The 23,913-nt window shown below is 33.2% G+C and overlaps 2 protein-coding genes and 1 long non-coding RNA gene across 3 annotated transcripts; 1 reads left to right on the top strand and 2 right to left on the bottom strand.

The window, feature by feature from the left end:
* Window positions 1-1,519: 1,519 nt before the first annotated feature.
* Window positions 1,520-14,055, bottom strand: LOC106662495 (protein PF14_0175-like). Its single transcript, XM_014386634.2, has 6 exons — window positions 13,882-14,055; window positions 8,736-8,932; window positions 8,500-8,664; window positions 3,552-8,082; window positions 3,009-3,273; window positions 1,520-1,759 (listed from the first exon to the last, which is right to left on the bottom strand). Coding segments are annotated over exons 1-6 (5,244 nt in total). The 5' UTR covers window positions 13,884-14,055; the 3' UTR covers window positions 1,520-1,675.
* A 5,081-nt stretch (window positions 14,056-19,136) lies between these two features.
* Window positions 19,137-20,361, top strand: LOC106662499. Its single transcript, XR_001339911.2, has 3 exons — window positions 19,137-19,836; window positions 19,898-19,944; window positions 20,003-20,361. It is a non-coding gene; the product is annotated as an uncharacterized LOC106662499 (long non-coding RNA).
* Window positions 20,362-20,496: 135 nt separating this feature from the next.
* LOC106662498 lies at window positions 20,497-23,137 on the bottom strand. Its single transcript, XM_024224907.1, has 2 exons — window positions 20,672-23,137; window positions 20,497-20,602 (listed from the first exon to the last, which is right to left on the bottom strand). Exons 1-2 carry the CDS (start codon window positions 21,046-21,048, stop codon window positions 20,560-20,562), a joined length of 420 nt encoding a protein of 139 aa, XP_024080675.1. The 5' UTR covers window positions 21,049-23,137; the 3' UTR covers window positions 20,497-20,559.
* Between the last annotated feature and the right edge of the window lie 776 nt (window positions 23,138-23,913).

The following is a 23,913-nucleotide window of genomic DNA, read 5'->3' as shown; positions in this document are numbered from 1 at the left end:
TATTATTTTTTATACAAATTCCTTTACTACATAGTGCCTTGAAGTTAGAAACGGTAAATTACCACTGATCAAATAATCAAGCTTAAGAATATATAGTAGAAAAGTGTAGGCCACATCATTTTATTGACTACAAAATCGCATATGATAGTATTAATATATGCAAACTGAATAAGACTATAAAAGACATGAATGAATCAAAGTTGCTGCGTCGTCACAATGACATATCAAATGTTTGCTGAGATGTATATGTTCAGTTCAGTGCCACTATATATATCAATTAAAAAATCTCTGACTCCGAGCTTAAATTATAGGCATTATTTTATAGAAAAATCAAAAGCAGTAGGAAAAATGTGCGATACAAAATACTCTATAGAAAAAGAAATGAACTTATCCCAAAAATGGAAACATTTTCAGAATGTTTTAAGAATCCCAGTTTGTTAAGCCACTGAGGTATGGGGTAATTAAGCCATTAAACAAAATGGAAATATCATCAGAGCGATCAAAGTAATTAAAGTACAGCATTTTATTTAAACTTTTGAAGCATTTTTTACAGAGCGGCTAGACATCAGCCATTTAGGGCAAAATAAATTCCTAAATAAATTAATAACCAAATTAATAAATTCTTCCCCTAAATGGCTGTTGGTTTGGGACACCGGAAAGGGTGTTACTGACACAAAAAACGATTATGTACCTGATGAAGGACGTGAGACGTCCGAAACGTTATCAATAAATGTTTTGAATGAAGCATTAGGACTTTTCTTCTGGGGCCGCTCACCTCAACATAAGTTTAAAATTAGCAATTGATTATCCAACGGCCGACTAAAACAAGGACATGAAATTAATAAACCATTGAAATTGTATAACCATCAGTTTGAAGATGTATATCTGTCATCCAAGTTGGATGTAATGCCCTACTCTCTGACAGGAATTACTTTACTCTAATAATCTAAGTATAATAAGTAAACAACATTATAATAAACTTCACTAATTTCGTGGTCTGCTTGACCAATTAATATATTACAATTAATTAAGATTTTTAGTTGAGATAAAAAAGTCAATGGCACGAGCGGGATTCGAGCCCACGATCTTCGGCTAGATACGCCGTGCTCTACCACTTGAGCTATCGTGACCTCGATCCACTCGAACACTAACTTCCCATCTCAACCCCACCTTCTGAAAAAGAAGGAAAAAATGGCAAAAAAAAGGGAAAATTCAAATCTAGTCGAAGATCGTGGGTTCGAATCCCGCTCGTGCCATTGACTTTTTTATCTCAACTAAAAACCTTAATTAATTGTATTATAATAAACCACTAATTTCGTAAATTAATGATAAAAATACTTACAGTCCACGTAAATGAAAACCAGAAAGGAAAAAATTACACATTATTGCATTTGATTGATTTCTTTAATAAAAATATTAGTAATTTTTTAATACAAAAATAGAAATCTTTTTTTCGATTTGAGAAATTCTATTTTGCACTTTTCTTACAAAAAAAAAAAATAAATAAATAAAATAAAATAATATATTAACTTTAAAACCTGATAGTCTCATTTTTGTTTTTATATTTTTATGTACACTTTTTACATTAAGACCTATGAGGAATTGAATTACAATTCAGTGTAAATAATTCAGTTTAAATTTCATTTCAACATTGTAACCCAATTAATCAAATTATTTAAATTGGAGGGTGGCTCCTGTAATTTTGGTTTACAAATGAATTCATATGTCCATGATTCCCTTGGCTAGATGGAGCAGATCTCTGAAACAAACAAATATAGATTTTTTTTTTTAAATTAAGATATATGTGGGCCATCTCAATAATAACGCAACTGTATTATCCTTTTATTTTATTGAAAAAAAAAAAAAAAAAAAAAAAAAACTGCCTTAATCACAAGAATTTTCCTTTTTTGCACTTAAATTTTCATCTATTCAAGCTAATTGTTTTATATGGCTCTCTTCGCTCTGTTGTTTCTGACCCTATAGACTAGTCGACATTGGTCATCTGTTAAGTCCCATTTTTTAGTGGGAAATCTGTTGAAAAGATTTCTGGTTGTTTTTTAATAAGTTCTTTATTAACGAGATTCTGAGCAGCATCTGCTCCTCACAACATGGAACTTTAGCTACTATTTGGCTAATCCCAGTTGGCTTGAATAGTCTGTGGAGCTGGTTATCTGATAGTTTGTAAATGATCTTATACGTTTCTATATTTAGTAATTTGGTTCGGAAGATGGTTATGATGGATCTCAGGATAAAGTGATTCTCATTGGGTTCTTTATTCTTGTACCATTTCTCTCTTTTTTTATAGGTTCCTAGGAGTCAGAGTAGGAGTACTGCAGTCCACACTTATTGTACCCACTAATTACATTTTGGGGGCTCGGTGTTGTTCCACTGAAGAAACTGATTTTTGAAGGGGGTCTGGCATGAATTTAGGAACCTGCTCAGGAGTTTCCATCGATGAGTCCCTTTTAATTGTTTATTGTAGTGGCCACTGCTCCCCATGATGTCAGAAAATCCAGAGGCAATTGTGGGAATCGAACCCACAACCTCAAGAACTACTAGCCAAGATTCTTACGAGTCAGATGCCTTAACCACTCACTACTATGACCACAACTGTATTCCAGAACAGAGATCTGTGATAGTTCATTAAAGGACCACAGCAGAACTATTAATCCTAGGACAAAAAATCTGAGCAGGATACGGGAGCCCTTAACAAAGTTTTGGCATCTGGTAAATAGTCTTAAGCTTAGAGCTCAAAATAATGATGAAGATTACATAATAGACCAATATTGGTCACACAGCACAAAGGTCGTAAGAGGCTGATTCACTTTAACCTTAAACGGTCCCTCTCCCCATGGCACCTGCCTTGGTATATATCTAAAAAAGAACGGTGAAGGGCAGATGCCAGCAAAAGGATAATGCAGTATATCTCTGAAGTAACCATATAAAAAATATCTTAAAAATACACCTACACCAAGAACCAAGATAAGAGAAGAATGTATTTTTCTCACCTGGTCATTCATTTCAGGGAAAATAGTGCTCAGGTTGAAATTGGTAAGAGATGTCGTCGTATTTGTCGTTAAACTGAAGTTAGACGGTGCACTAGCTGGAATGTTGAAATTGGACTGGGCTGAAATGGTGGACGATGTCGTCGGGCAGTTGGACGAGTGATAATAACCCTGGAGGAAATTCGTTTGCAGACTGTCTTCTTTATACCTCAGATCTGACCTCATTTTATCAGAAGGCTGTATAGCTCTTGTGCTAACATTGTTGATCCTATGAAAACAATTTTTTTTTTAACTCTCATTGGTTTATTTCTTATGTTCATTTCATTAAAATTTAATCTCCCACAATTTTTTTTTTTTTTTTTTGTAGCTTTAAATATTGATTCAACAGGAATTTTGCAAACAAGTACTAAAAAAAGTTGATCAATTTTTCAAAATCTCAAAACAAGTCTAACCAAAGATTTCCAAAATAAAAAATAATTATTTAAAATGTGCATTAAAAATATTAAATATCTATGTGTAAACAGAAAAATAAACAATTTAACATACCCAAAGTTATCACTCTGGTACTCGTCAGGGATGAAACTTGAAAAATGATTCTGCGGGAAGTTCAAGCAGTTCTGGTACTGATTACTTTGCCCACTGGCATCGTGCATGAATTCTGTGTTTTGGAAATAATTGTTCTGCTGATAGTTAAAGGTCTCATTTATATCTTGCGTGGCTATGAGAGATTCGGCGCTGTAGTTGCCCTTGTAACGTTTGTCCCAGCTAAAATTCGGTACGAAATTATCATTGAACATACAAGGGTCTTGTGCATCTTTTCTCTTGGGATAGTTGACGTTTCTCCTTTTCTCTTGCTTTTTGTATTGCCTTTCAGGCGGTTTGAGCTTTTTCGACTTGGGATCGACCAACTGGCTCACGGATAAGAAGTTCGCCTGGGTTTTCGATTGTAGTCTTTTCTCTTCATTTTTCTCGGGGGTTTTCTTTTCGCACCTTTTGAAAACATCAGACGGTGTTGTTGTACCGAGAGCTAAGTCTCCGACAAGAGTCGGTAAAGTGGATGTAGGGATCATTAAATTATTGTCAAGGGGCAATAAAGATTTGCTCGGTGACCAAGAATAAGAATTCTTCTTGCTAGTGTATAAATCTGGGATATTGTCTATTTCCATATTGTATTGGCTGCTCGATGATAGGAAAGATGATTCATTCTCCCTAGAGTATACTTCAGTCTCAGGTGTGGTCATCCAATGAACGGAAATTTTACTTTTCTTTTTCTTATCATTTTTATAGTATTCATAATTGTAATTCTTTTGCAATTTATCTTGCTTTTTTCTTTCGGTTTGTTTTGCTTTATTGTTTTGAGATTCTGTCCAGGGTTGTTCGTACTGTTGGTTGTATTCGGCAGGAGGATTTGCCGGATAGTTGTACGGGATTTGATAATTATTGGCGATAGGTTTAATTTTCTTCTCTGCTTCTTTCCTCTTGCATTTCATTTGGACATCACCTAAATAATCCGTATTCATGTCATACTCTTTCCCTTTGCCAAATTCTAAGGGTTGGAACATTTCTGTACTTGGCGTGTCGATATTGCCAATTTGGAGAATGGTCGTAGGCGTGGAAGTCTGATTTTCATGGTTTTCTGGTTCATTCAGGCTGTCCACGTTTTTAGACGTTGAAACTAAAGGAAATGCCAAGAGGAAAGCAGCAGTAGGCGATATCGATTCTGAATGCTGTCCACCCGTTGGAACCTGAAGAGAACTGAAAAGGTCATTTGAAAAGTCTGAACTTAAACGGACATCGTCAATAGGTATAAATGGGTTCCTTTCTATTTCTTTGGAAATACGGAGTAAATCATGCGAGCAGACGGCTCCGTCTGTTTTAAAGCTGTTTCCTTCTGTGTTTGTCGAATAAAGTTTGTCGTTTTTATCCCTGCACTGTGCGTTTTTTTCCTTTGTAATTACACAAACGGGAGCGGTCTTTCCTTGCCCATTCTGATTGAATTCTAACATGTTCGAATCTGGCTCATTTAAAATGTTTAGCTGATTTTGACAAGCTTTCTCCTGGACCATCGGAATGTTTGGCTGGTGCGTACCACTGTTCATTGAGAAGTCACAATTCAAAGTCTGAGAACTCGGTTGTGCGCTTGAAGCACTAGAAGGTATGCGTTTGTGGGAGAACATACGATTAGTCTGTGTGGCGTTGTTAATATTATCCTGATTTGAATTTGTCGGCCTATGCGTTATGTTGTTCATGCTGAAATTATCACAGTTCAACTGAACAGAAGAAGTCGAAGAAGATATATTTTGAACGTTTGAATGCACTTGTTTATGCGAAAAAGCATTTTGATTCGTTTGAGTTTGCGTTGAGTTTGTTTCCTGATTTGACCTGTGTGTTATATTGCTCATGCTGAAGTTATCACAGTTTAATTGAGAAGACGAAGACACAATATTCTGGACGCTTGAAAGTACCTGTTTGTGCGAAAACAGATTTTGGCTTGTTGGAATTTGAGCTGAGTTTGCCTCTCGACTCGCAGGATTTGACCTGTGCGTTATATTGCTCATCCTGAAGTTATCACAGCTCAATTGTGGAGCCGAAGAATTTGAAATGCTCGAAGGTACGAGTTTATGAGAAAATTGGTTGGACTGAGTTTGTGTAGAAATTGAAATATTTTGACTTGTATTTGCATGTTGTGCTTCACTGCCCAAGCCGAAATTATCACAACCCAAATGAGAAACCATCGTAGGTACTTGATTTGAATTAGATATGCTCGAAGATATCAGTTTATGAGGAAAATGATTACTCTGGGTTTGTGTCGAATTCGAAGAGCTTTGGCTCATATTAATGTTCGATCTATGCGTTATATTGCTCATGCTGAAATTATCACAGTTTATATTTGACACTGAAGTCTGGGCGTTGGAATTTGAAATGCTAGAAGGTAGAAGTTTATGAGAGAAACCACCAGCCTGTGTAGAATTTGAATTATCTTGGCCCGTAGAATGAATACTCGATCTATTCGCAATACTGTTCATACTGAAATTATCACAGTTCAATTGAGAAATAGAAGCGTGCACATTGGAGTTTAGAGACACACTCGGGATAAATTTGGTCTGTAACTGTGGATCTTGGTTAGCCTGATTCATTGGCCTATGAGTCATGTTCATGCTAAAATTATCACAGTTCAGCTGTGAAACTGTTGAAGTCACAATACTAGAAGGAACAAATTTATTAGTAAACTGACCGTTTTTAGCAGAATTTTCCCGACTAGACGGAGGCAGTAATGTCTGTGAATACAATACTTTTTGATTCTGTGTGAATATTTGATTTGGTATGTTTTGATTTGGACAATTGCTGAATTGCGCCACTGAACCGTGTACGAATATGTTGTTCTGAGGCTTCAACAATGAATTATTCGTATTATGCACAAAAGCGTCATTATGTGTACCCTGGTTTGAAAGGAAGTTCTGGCCCGAGGATAAATCAGGGGAAAATATGTCAGCTCGTGCGGTCGAAATGGGAATATTTGTCGATACCGATGATGTCAAAACATTCGAGAACATTTGGTTTGAGTTGTTTATATGGCCCATTTGATTGTAATAATTCTGGTTGCTTGAAAACATCTGAGGCCTGGAAATGTTCGAATTCGAAGGGAAAAGATTCATTTGCACAGAACTTATGTCATCGTTCAATACATTGTTGTGGTAAAACGGTTTATCTCGCTTCCTGAGGCTTCCGTTATCTATTTTACTCTGTTGTACATCTTTGTCCAAATATCTTTTGTCAAAATCATCATGGTTTGGTATTATCGATGTAGCCTGTGTCTCTGTCATAATCGATTGCGTAGGTGTGCAGCTGCTGTAGAAAGATGTAGTACAAGAGCTAGAAGGAAGATTAGTTGAAGACGTTGCCTGATGGTCGATTTGAACTTGAGAATCTTTATTTGTGTTAACATTGCTATCAATATTATTATTAGGATTCAAACATGTAGACATTTCTTTATCTGTCTTTGACTCAACGCTTTTACTAATGCTTACATTGGAATTAATATCATCGACATTATCATTATTTATTTGATAATTCACTTCAGTAAAACTAATAGGTTCCTCGACTGTAATTAGTTTTTCCCTATTCCCTTTTCTTATAACCTTCGATTTCTCTTGGGAAGAGGCGGATGATTGAAGATCTTTTGATTGATCACTGCATTTCATAGAATCAGCCTGCTTCTCCATCGCAACTTCTACTTTGTCCATTTCTCTATTGAATAAAGCGTCAATTGTGTATTTAACCATGCTCTGACTCTTTTCTTCTTTATCTCGTTCTACCTCAGCATTCTGTTGTACAGTGACACTTTCACAGTTAGTCTCCTGATTTTGGACAAGTGCGGATATTTCTTTTTCACCGTTTGACAATTCTGACACTTTTTCTATATCATCAGTATTATTATCCTTTTCTGGAACTGTCTGATTCTCCATTTCATTTGAAGTCACTGTGGTAACTGAGGTAGTAGATGTAGTAGTTGTGGTAGTTACTGTCAAAGTTACTGAAGAAACTGAAATGTCTTTGCTTTTATTATTGTCATTGGGTTTTGTTTTTTTCCTCGGCCTTGGTGATCTAGGTCTGCTCTCCATTCGAAACGTCTTAATTGCCGGGATTGGCGCTTTATTGGTAAAGGTCGTTTTTGTCACATCTCTCTTTTTAGGAGCAATGAAACTTTCGCCTTTTTTGACCCTTTGCATCACCAGAACCGCTGGCGGTTGTGGTTTGACCACAATTTGTGGAACTATGGGAGGCATGTTAACAACTCTGCCATCGGCTAATATCAAAGTTCCTGGGCCTAATCGGCTAAGAATTTTTTTATCGATTCCAATCGGCTGTAGCCCAGCGGCCACAACGGGCTTCATAATTGGAGAGGCTGTCATGACAATTCCAGCGTTTGCAACTAAGGGAAAAGTCGTGGTTGCTGCTTTTGTTGGCATCACAATTGGTGATGCTGAAACGACGTTACAAATTGTGTTTTTTGTGCACAATTTCTTAGGTGAAATGTTGTTTTTATCTTGTGTGGTTGCTACTCCATTCTGAACACCTAAAAAAGAAAATTTATAAATAAATATATTCTTAAGACTCTGATTAATTTCACTAGTTTCGTGGTCCGCTTGACCAATCTTTCAATTAATTAAGGGTTTTATTTGAGATANTTTAATTATGAGATTTCTTTCATAGGGTGATGAAAGTTTGGTCTTTTCTGGTCATTTTGGTCTGCTTATCCCCACTGCTTTCGTCTGTCAGATGTCAGGTTCCATAAAATCATCAGTGGCTGATTAATAAGTTTTTTTGTACTAATTCACCACTGATGATTCATGTAGCACATAGTCCCCACATACCCAGCATTAAAAATGGTGAAAAGCCGATATGCATCCGACAAACCAAACAAGCAGACTGAATGATCGAAAACAACCAACTACAAATATTTTTTTATTCTAGTTATAAAGAAAATAATTACTAGTATTGTTTGTATTTGAGTTAGCAGCTTGCTTCTTTGAAACGCTTTTTTTTCGTTTTTTGTTAGTGGGAATTGGTACACCTGCCACTCTCAAAGCACTGACCAATTCTTTTGTCTTGAGCAGAAGGAAAGCAACTCTTTTCTTCAATCGTTCTGCCTCGTTCTCTGCAAAAGTGAAAATTGTAAAAAAAAAAAAAAATCCGAAACAGCAGAAATTCTAATTTATAATCCCATACTTAAACTCGTTTTGCTCCCACATTTGATGATATCCTCGTTCTGATCTTGCAGATGCCTTATATACTCAGCGGCTCTGGTCAGTATTTCCATTTTGCTCAAGGTAACGGAGGGATCATGGTCAGGAAGAAGTTTGCACAGTTCGTTGAATCCCATGTTAAGCTTCTCCCTTCTCTCTTTCTCCCATCCTCGCGACTTCCTACAAAAAATTGTTTACGATTTAAAAAATAATGTGAGAATGTGCATAATTTTAAGACTAGCTGTAAAAACAGTTGTGATTTTGATTTACAATCCCATTATTGACTGTTCTTTAAAATAATTGTTACAAAAATTATATATTTTACAAATCTATCTATTCAAAATCCAGTTATTTTTACTCCCCCCCCCCCCCAATTTCAATAATTAATTATAAATGTTACATCAAAATAATATAAATATAGTCATAAATATTATTACCTATTATCTACTTTTACTAAAACTTAATTGTTATAATACTAAATAGATATAAATAAGTCCTCACATAAACTGAAAAAAACAAAAACAATGAGTCTATACTCATGCTGAGATTATTGCTAGTCTGACTCCATCATTATTATTATTATTTATTTTTTTTTTTCCGGCCAGCTCGCTGCCTGGGCTATTGCCGGCACCTCACATTTCTTTCACCTTTTAAAAATTTATTTATTTTTATTTATTTATTGTGTTTTTTTAAGTTAGCTTTTGTGGAGGAAGTCTGGCGATTTTTCTGGTTGTGTTCTGGGACGTTATTTCTACATTTTTAGCCCTCCCAAACGTGGTGAAAAGGCTCTGAAACTATCTTATTCACTAGCATTCAATCCTAGCCTAGCCTATATGTGGGTTTCAGAGTATTCGATATTCCTCTGAAGACCTGCCCTCGTTCACGCTAATAAATACATCCATTATGTACAATTAAAATTACAATTAATCTAAAATATTAACCTAGGTTGATGGGTTTATGGGGTACTTGATATTCCACCATAGACCCACCCATGCATACCCTACTATCGCACTAATAAATACAATCACTCAAACATTAACCAATCATTCTGTATTTACAAAAAAAATGCGGAGCCACTGGCGCATTTAATATTACAACAGTGCCTCTGCCCATTCACTCTAAAAGATATTACAGCCTAATACTAACCTAAATTGGTGGGTCTGTGGAGTACTCGATATTCCTGCACAACCCACCCATACACACTCACTTTCACTCTAATAAATACATTCATTCTATCCAAAACACACAAAGAGATATCTATCCTAGTTTGGTGGGTCTCAGTGTTGGGCAAAAATTATTCATGTCTAACGATTAATGATTGATCACTCAGACAGAATACGAGGCATGACTAATTTAGTCACAATATAGTTAGTCATGACTAAATTTTGATAAATCATGTTCAAATGGGTGCTCAAAAAATAAAAAACATACAACTTCACTTTTAAAACATTTTCTAACAGAAATTTATTTCATCAAAACGAAAATCGTTCAACACCTTATTTAACAAAAATCAATCTTCCAATTATAAGTAAAACTCCGTCGATATGAAAAGCCAAAAAATAATGATAATAAAATAAAATAAAAAAATCCTAGAACAAGCTAAGCTTTGAAAAGTAAATATGTTTACATAACCGATCAATGGGAAAAATATTTCTTTGAATTAAAATTTATTCCACTTAAATGGAGAGATTTCTACATTATTTGGAAAATACACCATCTAGGGGTTTTGATTGTAATAAAATAGAAATGTAGAATAATTATGTAACTTTGGTTTTCGTTTATGATAATACTTTTTGAAGGTGCCTTGAGCACGACTCTCATCTCAAAATTTTTATCCGGTTTCTGTTGGATTTTGGTAAGTTGGTCATTGTAGCCAGAGTTGGGCAAAATCTAACTAATTCAATCATGATTAAGAATTTTGATTAAAGTTTAATCATAATTGAATTAGTCATGAGTAAATTAATCATTGTATAATTTAGTCATACCTCATGACTGGATTAATCATGACTAAATCATATAATGATTAATTTACTCATGACTAATTCAATCATGATTAAACTTCAATCAAAATTCTTAATCACGATTGAATTAGTTAGATTTTGCCCAACTCTGGTGGGTCCGTGGTGTACTCGATATTCTGACCACTATCCACCCATACACTCACACATTCTTGCCAATAAATACACTCACTTCAGGAAGGGAAAACGAAACCACGTGTGGAGAAGCATTAAAGGCGACCATATGCATTTATTTGCTTCAGATACTCGATTACTTTCTTGCTGTTGTCATTGCTGTGTCGTAAAACCTCTTTCAAACTCGAGGAAAGGTCACACTTTGTTCTGTGCGTCGCCAATAGTTCGCATTCGGTTAGTAAATGCTTAACAGTTATTTGTGCGTCGCACAATGGGCATCTCCGTGGACTTTTTCTTGCCAAGAGATGACCATGTGTCAGTCTAGTGTGGCCTATTCGAAGTTGGGTCAACATTATTCTTTCTAAATTCACTAATTTCGTGGTCTGCTTGACCAATTAATATATTACAATTCATTAAAGTTTTTTAGTTGAGATAAAAAAGTCAATGGCACGAGCGGTTTTTGAACCCACGATCTTTGGCTAGATACGCCGCTGCTCTACCACTTGAGCTATCGTGACCTCGATCCACTGGGACGCATTCAAAAGGTGGGGTTGAGATAAGAAGTTAGTGTCCGAGTGGATCGAAGTCATGATAGCTCAAGTGGTAGAGCAGCGGCGTATCTAGCCGAAGATCGTGGGCTCGAATCCCGCTCGTGCCATTGACTTTTTATGTCAACTAAACAACCTTACTTACTTGTAATTATTCTCTCTGTTTTGCTCATACTATCCATGGCCCACAGTTTGACAGACTGTTTTAGTTCTTTTAATTTGTCGGTCATTCTGTCCCAGCGGTTCTGCCAATCTTTCCAACACAGATTCTTCATATATTTTTTGACGTCCGCTGGGCTCACGGGAGTTTCCGGGTCGTGGCATTGTCGCTGCTCATTTGGCAGCTTGATCGGCATTTTCATTACCTTCCATGCCTACATGGCCAGGTATCCAGGCAATAACTACCTCTTTTCTTTGTTCGTGTATTTCCCTCATTTTCTCTTGTATTGCCTGGATTAGTGGGTAGATATTACAGATGGCTAAGACCGCTCCGAGTGAGTCAGTGCATATGACATATTGGTTACACCCAATGTGTTCAGTTTCACTCAGTGCGGATCATTATTATTATTATTATCATTATTGGCTATACAAGTCTACAAGAAATGTTTAAATTGTGGAACAAAAATTTGAAATTCTAATTAAAGAACACAAATAAATTTTATAATTAAAATGGGATTTTTGCATACATTTGGCCTTCCAAATTAAGAATTTTAACAGGATAAATTAAAGCTTTGGATGGCAATAGTTATTAGTTTTTGATTAACCGCCAAAAAGTTCACAAATTTAAAATATATAAAAGAAAATATAAATAAACCTGTGACACATCAAATGTACAAGCCCAATCTCCCTAACTCCGAGTACTATCCCTTAAGTAAAATACTTTTCTGAACCTTCTGCTTCCTTTAAATGCTATTAACATGAATTGGGGCTAAACCCACTGAAGAACCATACAGTTTTACAGGTCAAATTTTATCAACCACATACTTTATGTATTTTTTTGTTTCACCTTTACGATCAAAATTATGTGATAAAATAGCTCAATAGCCAAATAGATTAAACCAAAGCACATTTTTTGAAAATACAAGATAGAAAATAAACATTTCATTGGCTTAATGGCAGCTAAAGACAAAACATTTAAAGAAAAAAATATCATTTTCCCCCATAGGAGGAAAAAAATGGTGTGTATATACTGTAATACTATGTATACTATGATAATAAAAACAACTATAAAATACCCGCAAATTTGTAGGTTAAATGGGTTTGTATGATATTCTTCCCCACAATATAAAAATGTTGCAAACACAGTTTGTGAAATCTATTTTTTAAAAACTTTAAATAAGAAATCAAATATCAAAACATATTAATTTAAAAGTATTATAGTTGAATTGTAGTGTGTACAAAATTGAAACTGTAATAACATTTCTAATATCTATCTAAAATGGTCCCAGTAATGGCTTGTAGAACCCTGCTGTTCGCTACACTTGGTCGGTATTAATTTTGGTACCTTTGCAGACGGTTGATACATTCCAAAGTATTGTATGTATCATCCTCCGAATAAGTGTAGCACTACAGTCTTTTAATAAGTCTGTTGGGAGACCAATCCCCCTCAAATATCCATTCAGTTAGGATGTTTGTGTACAGTGAGAAAATTACATTTTTTCATCGTGTCTTATTTCCTAAGACGCCGTCGATAATGTGAATCCTTAAACTACAAAAGAGCTCAGAACGTATCAGCAGTGTAACAGCCCTTTTCCATACAAGGGTCTGCTTCTACATTTTGCCCCTACTCCTGTGTGTGATCCAGTAGAGTGTAGCCTTGCTATGCGCACCTAATCTGTTTAGTTTAGTTTTGCAATTCAGTACCACTTTTGAGCAAATGTTTGAGTTTAATGATATGGCGGCTGCTTGGCTATCAATAGAGATAGAAAGAGAAACTACTTTATTCTGGGACTAGATCCCTAAGAATAACAAAATCGTCATAAAATTTTTTACAAATCTGGCACTTAAATTAATGAAGGTTTGACGTTAACATCAAGCAAAACGTGAAATAATACAAAGTATAAAAAATATAAATAATAGAAGCAATAAAAAGTATTTAGGGAAAAGTAGTAACAATAAAGAATTTTCTGTCTTTTGCAAACATAATCACGTACTGTAAGATTAAAAGGAGGCAGCAAGTTTTCTACTGTAGCAAAAGCACCTAATAATATTGTGAACTATGTTGTCTCTGATTGACAAAAGAAGAGAATTCTAGAGATTGGTGACTCGAGGAAGGACCTCTCAAATGTATTCAGATGTATTTGAAATGAGATTTTATGATGAGGAAAATATAGGTCATTGGGAGACGAGTGGGTGTTAAAAGTGCGGATAGAGGATTTGAACTGAAGTAGCTTGAAAAACATAGCTGTGTCCTAGTTTTTGTACCCTATGTTCAAATTGACTTGCTTACATCTCTCAATCGTGAGGATTTCTGCTTGAAAAATACTGGTGTATGCCCATGGTGATTATTTGGTTTTGAAACTAAATACTCCTGTCCCATACCTCCTTGCATCCTAGATCCTAGTCAACCAGTAAATAATCCCTTTTTTATTTGAAGGTTTTTCCTTTTTCCCACTTTTTTTTTTTTTTTTTTTTTTTTTTTTTTTTTTTTTTTTTTTTTTTTTTTTTTTTTTTTTTTTTTTTTTTTTTTTTTTTTTTTTTTTTTTTTTTTTTTTTTTTTTTTTTTTTTTTTTTTTTTTTTTTTTTTTTTTTTTTTTTTTTTTTTTTTTTTTTTTTTTTTTTTTTTTTTTTTTTTTTTTTTTTTTTTTTTTTTTTTTTTTTTTTTTTTTTTTTTTTTTTTTTTTTTTTTTTTTTTTTTTTTTTTTTTTTTTTTTTTTTTTTTTTTTTTTTTTTTTTTTTTTTTTTTTTTTTTTTTTTTTTTTTTTTTTTTTTTTTTTTTTTTTTTTTTTTTTTTTTTTTTTTTTTTTTTTTTTTTTTTTTTTTTTTTTTTTTTTTTTTTTTTTTTTTTTTTTTTTTTTTTTTTTTTTTTTTTTTTTTTTTTTTTTTTTTTTTTTTTTTTTTTTTTTTTTTTTTTTTTTTTTTTTTTTTTTTTTTTTTTTTTTTTTTTTTTTTTTTTTTTTTTTTTTTTTTTTTTTTTTTTTTTTTTTTTTTTTTTTTTTTTTTTTTTTTTTTTTTTTTTTTTTTTTTTTTTTTTTTTTTTTTTTTTTTTTTTTTTTTTTTTTTTTTTTTTTTTTTTTTTTTTTTTTTTTTTTTTTTTTTTTTTTTTTTTTTTTTTTTTTTTTTTTTTTTTTTTTTTTTTTTTTTTTTTTTTTTTTTTTTTTTTTTTTTTTTTTTTTTTTTTTTTTTTTTTTTTTTTTTTTTTTTTTTTTTTTTTTTTTTTTTTTTTTTTTTTTTTTTTTTTTTTTTTTTTTTTTTTTTTTTTTTTTTTTTTTTTTTTTTTTTTTTTTTTTTTTTTTTTTTTTTTTTTTTTTTTTTTTTTTTTTTTTTTTTTTTTTTTTTTTTTTTTTTTTTTTTTTTTTTTTTTTTTTTTTTTTTTTTTTTTTTTTTTTTTTTTTTTTTTTTTTTTTTTTTTTTTTTTTNATACTTTATGCACTGCGTAACACGCAGTTGTATTTAATTTCCTATATCAAATCAAGTGATGTTGTAGTTTTAATATACTGTTAATAACGTGTATTAATGGATAAAATTAATATTTTTATGTCTCACTGTCAAAAAATCTCAACGGTTTCAGTAGTACACTTACAGTCACTGCAGGGTATTGAAAATTGAAAAACAATTTAAATCAATATTGTCTTCCAATCTGTCGATCTTGAATCTTCAAATTAGCAAACTCAAGCAATCTCCTTATTAAGTCGGTAACACAAAAGAACAGAGAAAATCGTCTCAATGTATTCACACAAAAGAATTACAATTAACTCTCAGAATGTTTCCATGGAGATTTTTTATAATAAATTGTTGAACAATATCATATGGGTCAACTTTTTTTGCTTTTCTACTAGTCGAACTGTGTAATTATGAATATTGTGCGTACTATTATTTTTTGTGCAAATTCCTTTAGTACATGTAGTGCCTTGAAGTTAGAAACAGTAAATTACCACTGATCAAATAATCAAGCTTAAGAATATATAGTAAAAAAGTGTAGGCCACATCATTTTATTGACTATAAAATCGCATATGATAGTATTAATATATGCAAACTGAATAAGACTATAAAAGACATGAATGTATCAAAGTTGCTGCATCGTCACAATGACATATCAAATGTTTGTGTGATGTATATGTTCACTTCAGTGCCATTAAATATATTAATTAAAAAATCTCTGACTCCGAGCTTAAATTATAGGCATTATTTTGTAGAAAAATCAAAAGCAGTAGGAAAAATGTGCGATACAAAATACTCTATAGAAAAAGAAATAAACATCCCAAAAATGTAAAATTTTTTAGAACGTTTTAAGAATCCCTGTTTGTTAAGCAGCTATGGGGGAGTGCTGTTGGATTTGCCTATTGTTTGTTCAATTCTTTTTTGACAATAAGAGAAGATAGGCGACAAAAAGAAAAAGCCATTAGACAAAATGGAAAAGATTGGTTTGCTATATTGATATTTAGCAATACATCAAATTAATTGATGATGATGAGGTGATGAACGTGCAGTTTGGTCTTTTTTAGTCATTTTGATCTGCCTATCCTCATTGCTTTCATCTGTCAGATGTGTTCGGGCTCCATATCATCACCAGTGGCTGATTAGCATGATTTTTGTTAACACTGATCATTAATCAATCATTCATCACTGATGATCATTTATAACAATTCATGTAGCTTCATAATCCACACATACCACCTTTGGTAAAAGGTAAATTGAGTTGTCCTTTTCTCTAAAAAGGTGAACTATCTTGGCGTCAAATTTGACCAAAGGCTTTCTTGGAATCAACAACTATATAAAATCACACAGGGAGCGAAAATTTCCATTTTTAAATGTAAACACCTTGGGAAAAGTTGAGATCCTTAATAAATTATTCCATTTTTTTCATCCAACATTAAACGCACTACGCTAATAATGTTCCAAAAGCAGAAGCAATCTTAAAAAAATAAATAAATAAGATAAAATTATAGATCTAAGAATTCCTTTAAAAACATACCTTCTCAGCATTAACTGCATATTTGATATTAAACTTAATTTTTATAAACTAAATGTAAATAAGATAAAAATAATAAAAAGAGAAAGAAGAACAATGATATCACCAAATTTTAAATACAGAATAATTATTGTCATTGACTCTTTTGCTTGGAAAACCATTTTATAAAGCATAGAAATACTGTACTTCTTCAAAATTACAAATTATTGATTAATTATAATCAATTTGGCTTTTAATTATACATTATCATTTCAACATTTCTTTAAATGAGTAAATATTACTTCTTGGCCAAACAAAAGGCCCTAGAAGGAGTAGGCCTTTTTGGTAAAATGTAAATGGAGTTGTAGTCCTTTTTTGGCATCATATTTGACCAAAGACTTTCTCGGAATCAACAACTATATAAAACCACACAGGGAGTGAAAATTTCCATTTTTAGATATAAACACCTTTGTAGGAAAAGTTGGGGTTCAAAGAAAATATTTTGGAAGAAAGGTAGCCCCAAGTTTCAGTTATAGGTACACAGATGGATGGAAGATGAAATAGGGAGTAGGTGTTCAAAGTCCCTGTGAAAGCTTCTATTTTCAGTATTAGAAGTATTGTCCACTTTTTTCACTCATGAACACTCTGGATCAATGTATGGTCTTAAAGAATAAAGCAATAAAGTCAAACAGGCAGTAAAAACTGAATTTGCTTTATTCTTCAAGAACATACCCTGATCCAGGGTTCATGAAAGCCCCTTATACTAATCCCGACAATTTTACAAGCTTAGGTCTTGCAATACAATTCTGTGCACAGGAGTTAATAAAGAAAAATATAAAAGGTGCACAGATTTACATACTCTCAGTCAGCCAGGCAGCCAGCCATAAAAGCACAAAGTATTGCCAGCTTTCAACTCCAACTTTACCCAAAATAAGGGTGTCAAGTCCCTTAGAAAGGTTCTGTTTTCATTAATAGAAGTATTGGTCACTTTTTTCGCTCATGAACACTATGGATCTTTGTATGGTGTTGAATAATAAACCAAATTCAATTGTTACTGCCTTTAGCTGAAAATTGAAGTCAAATATCTAGAAGTTACACTAGATAAAAGCTAACATTCAGAGAACATATTCGTGCTGATACACAAAAAGCCGCGTGTGCAGAAGGATACTTAAAAACTGGGAATGTAAGCCAAAAATTCTCCTCTGGATGCACTCCATGATTGTGGGCCTGATCCTCATATGCAGTGCGTGTGCCTCTGATAAAGTCAAAATATAAAGCACTAAAACAATAAATACAGGCTCACACTGGAGTGATGAGGACATGAAGAAAAATTAGGACTAATCCCCCTCCACCATGTAATAATAAGGACAGCAAAGACAACTATTATTAAAATCAACAAAAAAAGAATCTCCTAATGGATTAAAACTTAAATGGAAAGACAAGAGCATCCAATACTCGTGGCCCCTAGAGTCAAAATAAATTTTAAACAAGGATGCAAGATGGCACAGGAGTATTTAGTTCCAAAATCAAATAGTCACCATGGGCATACACCAGAATTTCTCAAGCTGAAATCCTCACAATTGAGAGATGCACACAAGTTCATTTAAATGAGGTGAAAAACTATGACATAGCTATCAAGTCGGATAGGTAGCATCCAGTACACGCACGCAGGAGTAGAGTAAAAATGAAGAAGCAGATGCCCTTACAAGGAAAAGGGCTGCTACACTGCTGCAGGTTCGGAGCTCTTTTGTAGTTTATCCACATTATCTACAAGCATCTTAGGAAAGAAGACACGATGAAACAATGGAATTTTCTCACTGGACATAAATGGAGATAAGAACATCCAACAATACTCATCACCCCTAGAGACAAAATATATTTTAAACAAAACTTACAAACTTATGCACCAAAAAAGAGTGGGAAAAAGGAAAAACCCTCAAATAGAAAAGGGACTATTTACTGGTTGACTAGGATCTAGGATGCAAGGAGGTACGGGACAGGAGTATTTAGCTCCAAAACCAAATAGTTACCATGGGCATACACCAGTATTTTTCAAGCAGAAATCTTCACGATTGAGAGATGCAAGCAAGTCAATTTGAACATAGGGTACAAAAACAAGGAAACAGCTATGTTTTCAAGCTACTTCAGTTCAAATCCTCTATCCTCACTCTTAACACCCACTCGTCTCCCAATGACCTATATTTTCCTCATCATAAAATCTCATTTCAAATACATCTGAATACATTTGAGAGGTCCTTCCTCGAGTCACCAATCTCTAGAATTCTCTTCTTTTGTCAATCAGAGACAACATAGTTCACAATATTATTAGGTGCTTTTGCTACAGTAGGAAACTTGCTACCTCCTTTTAATCTGACAGTACGTGATTATGTTTGCAAAAAACAGAACATTCTTTATTGTTACTACTTTTCCCTAAATCCTTATTATTGCTTCTATTATTTATATTTTTTTATACTTTGTATTATTTCACTTTTTTGCTTGATGTTAACGTCAAACCTTCATTAATTCAAGTGCCAGATTTGTAAAAAAATTTGTGACGATTTTGTTATTCTTAGGGATCTAGTCCCAGAATAAAGTAGTTTCTCTTTCTCTCTACATTGATAGCCAAGCAGCCGCCATATCATTAAACTTAAACATTTGTTCAAAAATGGTACTGAATTGCAAAACTAAACTAAACAGATTAGGTGCGCATAGCAAGGCTACACTCTACTGGATCACACACAGGAGTAGGGGCAAAATGTAGAAGCAGACCCTTGTAAGGAAAAAGGCTGTTACACTGCTGATACGTTCTGAGCTCTTGTGTAGTTTAAGGATTCACATTATCGATGAGCATCTTAAGAAAGAAGACATGATGAAACAATGGAATTTTCTCACTGGACATAAACATGATTACCTTAGATTCCTAGCAGGGGGTACTACAGACTGAACTTGACATTTGAAGTAGATTAGTCTCCCAACACACTAAAAGACTGTAGTGTTACACTTAATCGGAGGATGAAATGCTTTGAAATGTACCAACTGACTGTAAAGCTACCAAGATTCAGATCGACCAAGTATAGCGAACAGCAGGGCTCTACCAGCCAAAACTGGGACCATTTTAGATAGATATTGGCAGTTATTACATTTTTAATTTTATACACATTTGCTTCATTTTTCAAGACCATACCCTATCCAGGGTTCGTGAAAGCACCTTATACTAATCCCAACAATTTTTCAAGCCTAAGTCCATGCAATACAACTCTGTGCACAAGATTTAATAAAGAAAAATATGAAAGGTAAAATAAAAACCATTAAAAAAATGGAAATTATTTTTCACTGTTATTGTTTTTATTTTAGCCAGGACCACACCTTCCACACAATATTATATGGCATAACATAGCCAGGTAGTCTGCTTCTTATCCATTTGTACCTAATGCCTAATATATCTAGTTATTATGATAGAATGGTAGTTGGACTGCAGAGACATGTACAGTGTCAGAGTGGCAGAAACAAGCCTGGGCCAGAAAGAAGGAAGAAACAGCAGAACATCGGAACTTGTCTTTTGTTGGTGCGAAGGATTATGCAGGCTACTCCTAGGAGAGGAAAAGCCAAGGCCAACTGGATTCCATGACAAAGCTGTGTGATCTAATAAAAGTGTCAAGCTTAACTAAGAGCTCTAAATTAATAACAAAGAATGCACTATAGATATAAGGTCGTAAAAAGGCCATCACTTTTTAACTTTAATATTAGTCAATCAAACTAATTGCTATTATTAAGAAAAACGAAAGTATGAACATTTATGTTAGGTTTTTATCTAATTAATAGGATGTTAAGCCAACCTGTAATATAGGAATTAAATACTTTGTTTTTACTTCGCTTAATTATTGCCGTTTAAACTTTATTTAATGCAGAAGTATATATATATATATATACTTTTTAATCTTATATTAGAAAAAAAGTCTTAATAATTAGAAAGTCTTTATTTTATACGAAATGTTGGTCTTGAATGAGGTAGAAATTCACTGTTTAGCTGGGGGGAAAAGTAGAAATTTATCCGCATCTCTGAAATCACAATGAAATTGTTAAATTATAGTTAAAAGTGTAGACTGCAATAATTTGATATTGACTCACTTATCGAGAGTAGGGCATCCATTCACAATGTCGAACATGAGTTGTGATCCACCGAATCTCAAAGCAGCCTCGCCGGTGGCTAATGTTACATCGTTGAATTGTTGAAAACCGCATGCTTTTACTATTTCCTTAAGCGTTTCCTCATCCATATTTTCGAGTATCTCAAGGTTGGGTCCGCTGCATTTTTGAATTATTTCAGATAAATCAAGTTTCACGCCGAATCTACGCTTTCTTAGTTCGGCATATTCTCTTTTCTTTCTCTCTTCAGCTGCTCGCCTTTCTTTTTCTTTTTGTCGCCTATCTTCTCTTATTGTCAAAAAAGAATTGAACAAGCAATAGGCAAATCCAACAGCACTTGCAGCCGCGAAAAAATTCATTTCTTTAATGTGTTTTATTTAAGAAAGCAAATTGGTCTTAGGGATGTGATGAATAAGTACAATGTATATACTTTATGCACTGCGTAACACGCAGTTGTATTTAATTTCCTATATCAAATCAAGTGATGTTGTAGTTTTAATATACTGTTAATAACCTGTATTAATGGATAAAATTAATATTTTTATGTCTCACTGTCAAAAAATCTCAACGGTTTCAGTAGTACACTTACAGTCACTGCAGGGTATTGAAAATTGAAAAACAATTTAAATCAATATTGTCTTCCAATCTGTCGATCTTGAATCTTCAAATTAGCAAACTCAAGCAATCACCTTATTAAGTCGGTAACACAAAAGAACAGAGAAAATCGTCTCAATGTATTCACACACAAAGAATTACAATTAACTCTCAGAATGTTTCCATGGAGATTTTTTATAATAAATTGTTGAACAATATCATGTGTCAACTTTTAAGTTACAAATGGTAAATTTACTACTGATCAAATAGTCAATCGAATGTAACAAAGAAGTCACAATGACATGGCAAATGTTTGCTGTGATGTGGATGTCCAGTCCAGTACAACTGAAAGTTTTAATTAAAAAAACTCTATGACCCTTAATGAGCTTAAATTATAGGCATTGGAACTAATCAAAAGCAGTAGGAAAAATGTGTGGAACAAAGTACTTTATAGAAAAAGAAACTTATCCTAAAAATGAAAAACTTTTCCGGATGTTTTAAGAATCCCTGTTTGTTAAGTAGCTCAGGTAGGGTAGTTAAGTCATTAGAGGAAATGGAAAATATTGGTTTGCTAAATTTAATATATAGGAATACATCAAATTAAGTGAATATGAAAAAATATTTAACCAAATTTCCGGAATCACTAAGGAATAAGAATTCTGGGGCAGTGTGACTGAAGTTTGGAGTGGGTGACTGTATTTATTAGCGTGAATGGAGGGGCTCTTCTCCTACCTCGATGAATATCGAATATTCTGGGGCAGAATGAACCCTTACCAGACTAACTTGTTTTTAATGGCTATAAAATAAGTCCATTATGTTTTTTAATCAAAATTTCAGGTACTAGTAAACAAATTCAATCAATAATGTTTGAGCCATTTTCTTTTTGTAATTCTATCCTTCCAGAACTTCTCAGGTTTTTTAGCAGTGAACTCGTCAGTATCCTCAAGTGAAGTAAAGTTTTACAGACCCCGAATAAATAAAAATCTGAATGGGCAATGTCACGCGAATACGTTGTGTGGGGTAAAACATCCCAGCCAGCTCCGACGATTTCTTGTGCGTGTTATCCTGGTGTATAACAAAATCACCATGCGATTAGCCATTGCTGATAGTTTTTAGTTGATTGCTGTCTTTGGTTAGAAAAAGGCCATAAATAGCACCCATTTCCAACATCACCAAATGCACATTAACTTCTTGAGACTTGATCCTGTTTTTAGAGTCGTTAACAGAGAGTCCTTCCATTTTCCTCAGGAATTTCCTCGTTGAACATTGTCGTAAAGAACTTCGTTTTCATCCCAAGTTAACAATCTTTTTAAAAATGGGCTGTTTACATTGCATTTTATGAGGGAATTGCAGATGCAATCCAATAAATTCTTCTCCAACACATATCAACTCATATATCGCTTTAATAACACTTTAAGTTGCCTCAAACAATCGGGTTGAGATATGTTAAATGTTTCTGCGATGTCTCGTGTTACTTGTGACAAAATCATTAATTTGGTCAGCATCAACAGTTGAAGGTCAAATAGAATTCTTTGCATTTTCTAAATGAAAATTTCTCTTTCTGAACCAAGCAAACCACTTACAGCTTTCTCCTGTCTCAGCTGTTGTTTTTCCTTTGCAGTAATAAAAAAAACCTATTAATCGTTGAAAATGCACACTTTTCCTCGATTTTACAACCCAATAATTGTATTATATGTACAGAGTATTTAGTGTTTATACGGGGTGTCCCAGTTCCTTCTGACAAAACTCAGGGAATCGATTCTACTCTTCGTTTGGAGCAAAAAATGCCAGGAGAAAATTTTCAGAAAGTTCACTATTTTGAAGATACTCGTCAACTTAGGTATTTTCAACTTTTCGCTACCTTACCACATAAAAACGCTTACAATTTCCAAAATGTTGAGACTACAACAAATACAATTACACCATTTGAAAGAACGCTAAATTTTCTGTAAGATAGTTCTATTTGCAATAATCTGAATGACATAAAATGTTTGCCAATATCAGTTGGAACATGTCAAAATTACCAAATTTAAAATTTTGGTCATGATTGCACGTTCTACTGAGGTTACAAAAAAATACCTACAACTTGTCAAATTTCACAAAAACTTCTTCATCTAATATGCTTTCGTTGATATATTCAGGTTTTTAAATAACGTTCTAGTAGAGTTGAAAAATAACAATTGAATGCTCGAAAACAGGTAAATTTGAAGAGCGGGGTGGATAGAAATAAATCAATTAGAACTCCCTTTGTAAAATAAAATTTATTATTTATTCATTTTAAATTTTGACATGTTCCAACTGATATTGGCTAACATTTTGTCATTAAGATTATTGCAAATAGAAGTATCTTACAGCAAATTTAGCGTTCTTTCAAATGGTGTAATTGGATTTGTTGTAGTCTCAATATTTTGGAGGTTGTAAGTGTTTTTATGTGTTTTGGTAGTGAAAAGTTGAAAAAACCTAAATTGACGAATATCTTCAAAATAGAGAACTTTCCGAAAATTTTCTCCTGTGCATTTTTTGCTCCAAACGAAGAGTAGAATCGATTCCCTGAGTTTCGTCAGAAGGGACTGGGTATGGTATGGTGGAAAGGATACTGGGAAGCGGGGCTTGTATTCCCCAGGCTTATT

This window comes from Cimex lectularius, unplaced genomic scaffold, assembly GCF_000648675.2.
Source record: "Cimex lectularius strain Harlan isolate CLEC.00 unplaced genomic scaffold, Clec_2.1 scaffold43, whole genome shotgun sequence".
NCBI lineage: Eukaryota > Metazoa > Arthropoda > Insecta > Hemiptera > Cimicidae > Cimex > Cimex lectularius.
The sequence above is the reverse complement of the archived record's forward strand: the minus strand, read 5'-3'. Positions and strand labels throughout refer to the sequence as shown.